The following is a 12,496-nucleotide window of genomic DNA, read 5'->3' on the forward strand; positions in this document are numbered from 1 at the left end:
CTTAAAACATCATTACGTGTATTGATGAATTCTTATACAGAATAACACAAATCAACATGATGAGAATTGTAATCTAATTTTTAAAAACTATTTTAGATCTATTAAATTATTAAATTAAATTTTTTTCATATTCCCTAAAAAAAGTATAATAAATGCGTTAGTTGTAATTCAGTATCGCAAATTTATATATATATATATGATATATGATAGCTAACATTTTTTTATTGTTTCTGAGAAAGCTTTTCTAACGAAAGCATTACCATATGTAGTACAAAGAGTCTAGCAAAAATGATCCAAAAACAATCTGTGTCCCGTTAGTAAAAACGATCTGTGTCTATTATTTTTAAATGTTGAAACCTAGAAGAACTCTCTTGATGTTTTGTTCAATATATAATTGGTATTCTTTTCTATTCTGTTAATAGTAAATATTAAATAGTATAGAAGTGACATAAAGGGCGTTATAATAACAAAATTTGATTTTTAAAGTCAATTATAACGAATGAACCATGTTTGAATAAAAAGATATTTTGAAAAGTAGTAAATCACACGAAAAAAATGTTTTTATTTATTAATTAATTTAATTTTTAGCTGAAATGTAATTGTGAGGTATCATCAGTAGGTATCAGTGGAGCGATCTATGAAATAATCTCATTTCAAAATATTCACATGTTATTCACATGAATTCAGCGATGTCTTGAGCAGATTAATTTAAATGCATAACGAGGTTTAAGAGGTATTAAGATATTGAACAATCGAAGATTTTGAAATACAACACCCTGAAAGTTTCAAGCGATTTGTCATATAAAAGTTCCACACATATAGTTATTAATTAGCCTATTGAAGATATTCATATTATAAATGATAAATAATTAAGTAATTTTTTAAAGTCTACTTCTTTAACGATAATCATTTTAAGCCATGCTCTTTTTAATTTACAATGATAAAGATAATGATTTCTTCCATCATAAAGGAGAGTACTTTGTGTAACAATAAAGCAATTAAACAATAAAGTAATGACAAGTTAATTAGGTTATTTTTTCAAGATATAAGATATAAATAGTGACCCTCATGTATGTGTACAGGAATCAGAAATTAAAAATACTAAAAGATTGTATTCAACTACTGGACAGCCAAAGGAACAGTAGAACATTAATTGTTGTATTGATAGATATATTAATTTACAGCAATGCTTGTAGGGAATGTAAAGAGCCGTATGCAAATGAAACTCTGGACCATCCGCTGGATATTTGTCTGACTCATTAGAAAACTCAACAAAAATATGGTACTTGGGTGCTATCAGTTTTACCGGACTGGAGCACATACCTGAGGTTTCAGTTGAAATCTTACTAAAGTTCGCTAATATTATGAGTATTCTGAGTGATGCACACTATCGCTAAAAAATTAAGACTCTCATCTGATATTGCAATGCACCTGACAATGTAACCTAACCTAACCTAAACTATATTCATTTAAAGTTTTGCTATTGTTTATCATTCCATAGAACTATAATACATCAAGGTCATTGTCAATGGCCGTCTGACATGGTTATTATATCATAATATCTATATCTATGCCAATTTTACCTTCAGTTCTTAAAAAAGCTCAAAGCAGAATCAGTTGAGACACTTCAGTTTATTTGCTAAAATAAACTGAAATTGTTATTGTGAAACAAGTGAGAAGTGCAGAATTGCAGCACATAAAATGAGCATTAAATAAATTTTATATTAATTATGTCAACAATAATTTTAAGAGGCGTGTCACTTTGCAGTTGTGCCATTTCGTCATTTTGTTTGCAAACATTTGTATCTTTTTATGTGAGTACGTGGAAGTATTATTGACATCATTTTTGTTTTAATGCCAATGTCGGAATGTTGGAATGCTCGAGCGATATTTTACGTCTGCCTGCCTGAAGAGCAAACATCTCAATTTGTTTGATGTGTAATAATGAGGATTTGCTTTTGATATGAGTGCGATTTGTTTGGTTTAATATAGAAATTGATGTTTGCAAAGGAGAACAGGTGTCATTTTATACATGTCATTCCATACCAGCTTCTGCTTAAAGCAGAACCGTACATTTGAATAATTATGTATCCACGTATGTTCTGCTGTGAATATGTACCGAAATTCTAAATATTTTGAATTATGCGTTTTAATTTATAACATTTTTCATTTTAAATTGAATCTGACAAATGGCAGCATCTCATGCATAACAACATTTCTCTGCCATCACTGCTGCCATCATTGCTGCCATCACTGCTGCCATCATTGCTGCCATCATTGCTGCCATCACTGAATACATTAAAAGGAAACTGCAATCGAAATATAACCTGAACCTGAAATTGCAGCTGAACTAAGATTTAAGTGGGTACGTTTATGGTTATTTTTATTTTTTTTGTTTTTTTTTTATTTTTTTTGTTTTTATATAGCATAGAAATATGAGTCTGACATGGTATACAATATCGGATGTGTTCTCGGTTCTCGGTTCTCGGTTACTTCCAATAAATGCTGAGCTGAACTGCGCTGCGCTGCGCTTTTATTTTGATTGTATCTGAAATCACACCAGATACAATCATACACATTGAATGTGTATTACGAAAACTATTTCACATTTTGCTGATGAGGTTATTGCTTTTTGCGGTTGAATATTGTCAAATTAAAATGAGTTATGACAATTTAATTGAAATATTATTCATTGTGGTAGATGTGGTTTTTCATCATCAAATTAATTCACTCGGAGCGTATGAGCAACATTTGTGCTATGTCGTGTTGTGCATATCCGTATCCCAATGTAAATTGCACAAGTAATTTTATTAAATCGGTAATAAATCTCTTAAAAATTTTCTATTGCTCGATGTTGTTGTTTTGATTGCAGATAAATTGCTGTTTATTTTATGTTATGGAAAGTCATACTATAGTAAGCTGTCTGAGATATTTGTTTTCAATTTTAAACTGTTTTATGTTAATTAAATTTTATTCATATATTAGACAATTCACTCACTCACCTAACTTATATATGTAATCAATTAATTAATCCTACACATGAGTATAACTACACAAGAATCTTTTAACAAATTTTTCAATGCAATATAAGATTCACAACCTAATAGATACACAAACTAAACTAAACAATAACTTCAGTTTATACTTTCCGTTTAAATTAAACAAAAATGATTAATAAATATACGATAAAAGCAGTTAAATTGAAAAAAAAAAAACAAAAATATTTTCCCAGTTAATTAAAGTAATAAAAGCGAACCTTTAATCAAATTAAAATCATTAATTTAAATAAAAATTATATACATATACATATATATATATATATGTATATTGTTTTATTCCGCATTGTTACTCGCAATCTATGAAATAGTCGTATATTGTATGTAAGAAATGATATATGCAAATACGCTTATTTATTTCCAATAAAGTAATTAAATTATGTTTCATTTGAATTTCAAAAGTGGATCAGAGTATTTATTAATTTAATGGCAAATATATGAATTATAAATCAAATTTTTAAATTTTCATATATCGAATATCTACTGTTGACTTTGTTAAAATAATAAATAAATTAATATGAAAAAGGTTTTAAATATGGTTTTAAAAATACAGGGTATTGTCTAATAAAGTGGCATAGATACGGGAGGTGATTCACTGCTTCAAGAAAAAACAAAAACAAAACAAGATCTATGGGTCTTGGTCTTGGTATAGTAAAACTGTATATTCAAGAAAACTCTACTTAAAACAAATATATAGCCAAATAATACTAAATATTTCCAAAGCAGTTTATTGAAATAATTTAAGTCGATAAGATTCCAATTTTCCGGAACGCATTATTTTTTATTTTTATTTTATTAAAGTTTTGACTTGAAATTGCCCAGCAGCCGGTACTACGGCCAGAGAAGTCCTATTGTATCAATTTCACTACTGGTTACACAAAGCTTTATGACCAAATTCCAAAACTCAATCGAGAGAAAAGCTCTTAATCTGTTCTCGTGACAGAAATTTCATATAAATAGTATATAGTTTCTTCTGTGCGTTATTAAAGCTTGACAGTCGTAAAGAATATGCATGATAGTTTCCTCATCTTCGCGGCATGATCTGCATTCCGAATTAGCACATTATCATAATTTTAGAAGGTAATATTTCAGACCAACATGTTATCAATCTTAAATTACATTTTGTGAATTTAAGAATGTTTTTATAGGAGTAAGGTTTTATCAGTGCTTCGGTTTTTCCAGGAAACATACTTAAAAATAGATTATATTAGCGTCAACTTTTTAAGCAACTTCTTTCACTACGATATAGCTTACTTCTCTCGTTATCGAGTCTTACTAAAAAGTTATAATTTGTAAATGCCTCTGGCTGCTTCTAGCTTGATGTTCTCTTGATGTGTTCTCTACAACCCATTATTAAGAGGATTTGTGGATTCAAAATAACTTTCTTAACTAATTAGAGGTCAGCATATAAGTAAGGCCGGTAGACACAATTCCCCCATTCAAATAAAAGTGAAGGAACAAAACATGTCCATGAACTTGACCAAATCTTTAGTTTGGTAACATGGCTATAAAAGTCTCTGTCAGATCGGTTAGAAAAAAAAAATGCGGAGATATAACCATTGACACATATTGTAGAATACAGTTTACTCCTCATCTGCAGATCCATTAACACAACAAAAATCATTATATGGTAGACTCATTTCAATAGCATATATTCACAGTATGCAGTGACACGCATGCACTGTAATCGTAGAGCTGAGCAGTTTTAGTCTTAGTTGAAGCAACTGACCGGTACGTGAGAATACATGATTTAATCTTAGAAAATTACTACAAATCCTCATCTTGAAATAGAAATATTGCAAGTATAAGAAATTACAATAGACACGTCAGCTACTCCAGTGGTGTCCTAGTAGAAACCAAATAGAGAATGAAGTAAAAGTACTGGATGATCCTAAAATCATGAACTGAGCTACATATACATTTTTCATAAAGCAACAATTGCAGTCGGCAGATCTACGTTTCCTCTTTTCGTAATAGTATGACCGATATAACAAAAATTTTTGTCACCATAGTTTGCTAACAAAGAGAAATTAATTAGATTTAGTCTGTCCATGGATCAGAATATATGAAAAACTGGTAGCTAATATAGGACCACGTTTACAATTAAAAAAACGAGTACTCCTGCATAAAGAAAAAAATTAAAAATGGATCCAAGTAAAATAAAGTTGGTTGGTAATATAGTTTTAAACGAAAACTAATCTACTTATAAAGCAGTTATATTTTAAAGCTACAATCAAATTCTTATTTCACTTATTTCAATTAAACATGGACTTTTATAGTAGGGAATCATCTAGTTGGGTCTTTTACTTCATGGGGTAAGTAAAATAGAAGATTTGAATGATTTTGAAAAATGATTATAGTTCATTCTAGAAAAGTCTTTATATACCATAAAGTTCCATGTGACTATCTTAAAATTTGCGAGAACTATTTGCATAAAAACAAACTTAGAGATATAAGTTTACTGCCTGCCTCAAATTTTTGAAAAATATAAAATATATATTATATATAATTAATTGTCTCCTCTATACGCTAGAATTGGAACACAGTAAATATAATGAAAGCGTGATCTGTATTGAATGTTAAAAGATTTCAATATGTGATGCATGTTTGTACCTAGTTTCGTTGAGATAGACATTTGACGTGAGAATTGTATTCTATGCCAAAGTAAATATTTTTAGAACATTTAGCTCTTTGCCTTTTGAAAATAGACTAAACAACTGCTCTAAATTTAAAAAAGATTTTATACTCGAATGTTTTTAATAAGTATAGTAACTATGAAAATCATTTTAAACAAAAAAAAAAAACCTAACAATGACAAACAATATCATATAATATAATGATTTGATGAAATTATTAATTTAACGAAATTAATTTATCAAAATTAAAATCTCTCCAACTAAGGAACAGAAACGTTTGCTCTTCAACAGAACAGAATCACTTTATAAAGCGATTCAAGTAATAATTTTTAAAGTGCCTTTAACAGAATTCAATATATTTTAGAGATCATAATTAAACTTGAAATATATCTATCAGTGATCAATCAGCATAAAAAATATATGACATTAAAATTAGTATTTAATTGTTTTTTATTTTTATTTTTTTTTTTAGTTTTGAGAAGCATTAGCTCATTAGCTAAAATGGGGCCCATATAAGGCGATGGAATGTCTTTAAAGTATACCCGAAGCAATATTTCCTAATGAAAAGACGGTCCGAGGCCTCATATAGGTTGGAGTGGCGTCCTTGTTTCCAAAAAGCCCATTTCAGCTCAAGTAATGGCCTATTGTGATAAAGGGCCTATAAGGGCATATAAGAATGATTGTAAAATTAATGACACAACAAAAAATATGAACTTAATTGAAGCAGAAATTAAAATTTACTTTTTTTACTTAAATATAGTTTAATCTAAAATATGACAAAAGAATTTTATCTTAACTTAGACTATTCTTCAACCCAGAATCCTAATAAAACTTTATTAGTAAAAGAAATTAAGAGAGGTTCTAACTTCTAAACAAAATGTTTCTAGTATAGTTCTCAAAAATTTAGCAAATTTTTTCTCAATTCATCATATAAAAAAAATTATGTTGAACGGATAATTTATTTTCATTATTAACCAACACCGCGTTATGAAATCTCAGAATGGCTCCTCGGGTAGGTATGCAGAGCTGAGGTCAAATATTGCTTAGTCTGATGAAGCGGTAAACAATATTCCAGTCAAGGCATAAAGAGGGGTTTTGAAAATACCTTGAGTTAAGAAAAAGTAAAGTGCTCAAGTGCACTGGCTCAAGTAGTACAACATAAATAAATTAACCAAACTACATATTAGCACTTAAAACTTGATTAAAAATTTCTCACAAAGACCCCGTAAAATAATACAATTACTATTTTATTATTATTAATTCATTTACTTTAATATTTGTCAGGGTAGTATAAATATTATATATATTAAAACTATAAAATGTGTACTGTGAATGATTAGGCATTGAACTTATTTTTGGTGCTGTTAGCTAATGTTTTTGTTCATTTTTAGTGCTGTTATATGGTTTAATTGAAGTCGTAGTTTCTTAACTAGTCTTTAAATTTGAAGTTTATGTTTTAGCTTATACATATTTCTGCAACTTACGATTTTATTGCCTTGGTTCCGATTTTTAACACAATTTTTCTGTTTAGAAGTCTAAATAATTTTCCTCATATACTATTCTTTTATTAATTTTGTAGTGTATTAATTTGAACAGAGCAAAACAGAAAGAGAAGAAATAATTGAATATTCTTTGAGACAATTCTCTTTATACTCTCTTAAATACTCTTTGAAATAATTTGACCGCCAACTTTTTAAATTAATTAATATTCAAAATTTATTAGCCCAATCTGCAATTTAGATAAATATATACCTCAATCAGACTTTGACTGAGAATGACAATTTTATTTCATTTGATTTCTGAAGATATATAGAGTCCGTACCGGATTGGATGAAAATAATCTAAAAAAATATGCAAGCAATTTATTATTTTATTTTTTTTAATCCTACTGAATTCAAATAGTCTTCTTTAATAATTAACACAGCGGTGGGAATGATCGAAGTCCCTTTGATGATCGTAATAGTATCAAATCGAATTCTCTTTGTTGTCAATCCAGAAATCAACGGTGCCAAATGTTATCATACAACAAAAACTAACTGCATGACTCTTAATATTCCGGTCGAACTAGCCGATTTCTAACAATCAATCTTTGTAGGACAAGTTCCCTGTAAACATTTTTCCTTAAATCAAAAAAAGAATTTAAAAACATATCTCTGAGACTGAGGGTATAAAAAAGGTGGAATATAATTACGACTGTGCAAAGAACTCCTCCCGTTCGAATTCTAAATATATAAATATAAATTATATATAAACATAAAAATCTATTAATATTCAAAAATTAATTTTTTATTAATTTTTTTAAATTATTTGTGTAATCACTTAAATTTTCTTAGATTTGTCCACATAGATATATCTAATTTTTGAACTGAGATATATTATACCTAATATTCTAAGAAAGTTGGAAAATAAATTTCAGAAAAAAAATTCAGATTAAGAATTTTTCAAGGAACAAGTAAGTACTATTACTCTAAAATAACTTACCAGTTAATGAAAAACATAAGTGCCTTAACTAAATGATATATCACAACTACAATTTAACGCTACCAAACAGACGAATTTATGGATGATTGAGAATGACGTTCAGAATAAGAGTTAACAGAAAAAGAATATTATCTTTCTGTGAAGAGTAAACTACATGAAACAAAAAGAATTGATGATTCTTTGGTGATAGACTAATTTTATTAACTATATAACAGATTCATAAGTATTTGTTTCTATGCACAAGTATAGACAATATTAAATGCCAGTGAGATGTGAGTTTCTCTGGTGATCTAAGAAAAAACATACATTTTCGGTTTATTTTTTACTAAGTTTAAAATAATGTTTTAAGAATATATATTATGTTTTCATCGCTTTTATTTATGAAGAATAAAATAACTATTCAAATAGTGTATAGATTATACATGAGATTTAATGGATTCCATTGGTATTCTACTGTCGTGTCTGGGGATAATAAGAAATTGGGCACCATTTCTGGGTCTACTCTGTCATTTCCACCATTAGAACACCTCCAATAGATACATATAAACAATTTTAAAAAAATATTTAAATTGAGTAATTAATCAAGAAAAAACTTCTATCAACTTGTACATAGAATTTTTAGAAAAATTTTAGTCAACATCTCTTAGAGCCATTCTTAACATTCCCTGGTTTATCTCCAATCAATCTCCAAATCAATACACAGTGACTTAAAATACCTAAATAGGCTAAGCAACTGTACATATGCCGCAGTTAGAGGGAATTTCTCTCAACTCTAACATGGCATTCTTAGGGAAATTTCAGTCAACAACTCTTAAAAAAATTGTTAAGACTCTCTGATTTATCTTCAATAAAACAAGTCACAACTATTCAAAATACCTTAACAGGCTAAACAGCCATACATATACCACAATTATAAGGAACTTCTATCAATTCTAACATAAAGTTCTTGAAGAGATTTCAGTCAGCAGCTGTAAAAAGTGTTTAAGCTTCTCTAATTTATCTCCAATAAATCAGAACACAACACATGGATTCAAAATACCTAAATAGGCTAAGCAACCATAAAAATGCCAAAGCAATATCTTTACTAAAGAGATGTTGCTAGAAAGATATCAATGAAACTAAGAAATAATGTACAATACACTAGACCTGTCATACTGCAGATAATAACCCGTAATTATTGTTATAGTTATTATATGCTTTATAAATAAGACTAACATTAGTATGACTAGAGTATCATATTATATATATGCACCGATGGCCTGCAGATCTATCTGCCACATAGTAACTGAACTAATTCACTTAATATCTTCTATTGATAGTCTATTGTAAATAAACTTTTTAATAAAATAGATATATACATTTGATTGTAATATTTGATGATGGTGAAAGGTAGCGGCAATGATATTACGATTATAAGTTTTTCAAGTTATTTACCTGTGTACATTGCTCCTCCTTGACGGATAACATTTGCTTGCAGCAAGAGATTACCTCTTTTAGAGTGAAGACCTGTTTCTGTACCACACCAAGTTCGGTTCTTAGAGAAATATTTTCGGAGTTAGCTAATTGTAACGCAAGCTGCGCATTCGCTAGTTCAATATTGGCATGTCGCCCACGGCTCATGGGATCTACGTCATCTGTGTCGAGTTTGGCAGTAACTGAAAGTGCTTCGGTCGGAACAGTTTCCTGTAAATCCTCATGAGAACTCTTGGGTACGGATTCACCACTACGCAATTGACTATTTATCGCTTGTTCGGTTGCTAATTGCGCACGCAAAGACGAAATTTCGTCGCGTAAATCTTGAACGGCCGTTTGTCGTTTCATGCGTTTAATGCGTAATTCTTCTTTGAATTCTTCTAGCGTTTGCTCCCGTGGAGTTTTAACATTGTCTGTTTTTAAATCACTAATTATTTCCGATCTCTCCGAAATATCACACAAATCATTAATATTAATTAATACTTCAACAGAAGTTAGACTTAAATTCGTAACATTGGGATTAACTGAATCACTAGGTTTACTCACTTCACTTTCAGTTTTTATATCACAATTATTTTCATTACTGTTCACATCATTATCATTATTCTGATTACTATCAGAAACTTGCAATACACTTTGATTATCATATTCAGTCGCTCTAAAAAGCGTTCTTATATTAGCAACTTGATCTAAAACCAAATTTTCATTTTCTATTTCCCACCACCAAGGATCGTCGACAGCTTCATTATTTGTCACAACTTCTGTATTAAGTGAGATAGCTTCTGCTCTAATGTTGTCCACTTCGTCCAGTCCATTCGATCCATTTTGTGTTGTGGTACTTTCACTATTAGTGTCTTCCATCGTGGGAAGTGTTGACTCAGAACTGCCCATTATATTATGACTGCAGTCTGATTTTATAGATGCAGAATAGTCTGCCAATCACTGCACACCTCTTGTCACTTAGCCTTAAAGCGGCTGAAATACGACGTAGCACAATAATATCAACAGAAAAGTAACTTACCAATCGCGCAATATGCACACAAAACAAAAGACTCAATCCTTCTCCCCGATTCGAGAGGTTCTGCTCGTACAGTTTTTACGCTGCGAATCGAATATAAAAAATGTTTATTCTACAAGAAATGAAAATTTCGAAATCAACGGGAAATTTTTATATTCTTTTAGGTGAAAATGATGCACCTCGTTGAAAATTGCGTCCAAGAAACAAAGAAAACTGAAGAGTTCGCAGTTTCGGAAAAAAACAAAAGAGCACACAAGAATAAGAATGTTTGGCTTTGTATTTCACAATTTCACAATTTTCCTTATATTTTTACACCCATTACATATGAGGATGAGGTTGTGGGCATTCTTCGTTTTTTGCTGCGTTCAAGCACTTATTTATGTGCGTTTGCTGCTAGATGTGAAGGTGTGCACTTTTTTCTCTTTTGTTGTTTTATTTTTTCATATTTTGGAAAATTAATTCACACTTTATGGGATCACATTCAAATTAAAAGCGTTAAATCACTTATTAAAAATAATACAACAATTGGTTTTATGGGATCGCGGATTTCATGGGCTTTTTATAAGCGCATGGAGTCATGCACAGTTTTCGGAAAATTGTTTTTCGTTTGATTTCATTTAGTTTTCAAATCGTTGTGAAAATTCGTTTAATTGCAACCTTACCAAAACGTTACTCGTAGAAAACTGACTGACTGACTAAAGGTGCTATTTTTAAAAAATTAGAAAACTTTTATTTGTGTTTTATTTTAGTTTCGATTTTTCTTGGCATCCATACGCTCGAAAGTTTCTGTATATATTTTTCTCTTTATAATTCTCAGCCAAATCATATGGCTTTTCAACACATAGTGATGTGGTTTTTTCCTTGTGTGATTATATCGAAGAATTTTCAACTACTTTGGCTAATATATGAATCATCATTACATGTGCTCGGCACATGTAAAGAACAAGCAAATATCTTTATATTATAACCAAAATAATGTAATACTTTTTATTCCAACCGTATATGAAATCCAACATACTAAAAAGAAAGGTTCATCCATTTTGTGGTTCCAAAAGTAAACGTAACATATATGTGCACAAAATTTTTAATACAATATATAAATTAAACCTTACCATTAGATTTATACAAAGTGTCTAGAATACTGTAGAGTACTTTTAACTTTACGGAAAAACATCTAAAATGTCCTACAAAAAAGTCGAATAGTAACAAATCGTATAATCGTGGTGAGCAAACCATATAATCAATTTATAAGTCACGCAATACACTATAATGTTCACCTATATTTTTGAATTTATTAAAATTTCCGCTTAGGAACAAAATATCAAAAGTACCAAAATTCTCGCTTAAAAGCAAGATCTTATTGTTTTCACAGACTTATCACTTAAGAGCAAGATCTTCTTGTTTTAACAGAATTCTCGCTTAGAAACAAAATATTCCGCAAAATATTTCTACTTAAAAGCAAAATATTGCTGACAGTCAAAAACTAACTTAGTCTAACTATAGGCTATAAACGACCTCGATAATTAATGATTCTTTTAGGAAATAAGACAAAAGTGAATAATATAATTACTTATAATAACGTATTGAAAAGTAGTGTTGGAAAATACTGATCTTCTACTGTCTTACCAATAAACTCTTTTAGTCCCAATAAAACCAAAACAGAACGTGTTGTGTTGCTTATCCTTCGGTTCTGAATGTTCTTTTGAAATTATATATCTATCTAACTAACTTCAACATCAATATCTTTAATTTTACATAATAAAAATTTATAATTATATGACTCTGCTATACAAAATTATTGGTTTGGTAGTCACCTTTATCAATTTCAAGAA

General features: G+C 29.5%; 1 protein-coding gene across 1 annotated transcript in view; it reads right to left on the reverse strand.

Annotated features, from left to right (window-relative positions):
- The window catches only part of LOC119661881 (uncharacterized protein PFB0145c), a 29,489-nt gene extending 18,158 nt beyond the window's left edge, over positions 1-11,331 (reverse strand). The window contains exon 1 of the mRNA XM_038071386.1: positions 9,608-11,331. Within this exon, the coding sequence (XP_037927314.1) occupies positions 9,608-10,537 (930 nt within the window). The 5' untranslated portion in view covers positions 10,538-11,331. The remainder of the gene's footprint in view (positions 1-9,607) is intronic.
- Positions 11,332-12,496: the final 1,165 nt, after the last annotated feature.

The sequence above is a fragment of the Teleopsis dalmanni genome, chromosome X (genome assembly GCF_002237135.1).
Source record: "Teleopsis dalmanni isolate 2A chromosome X, ASM223713v2, whole genome shotgun sequence".
NCBI lineage: Eukaryota > Metazoa > Arthropoda > Insecta > Diptera > Diopsidae > Teleopsis > Teleopsis dalmanni.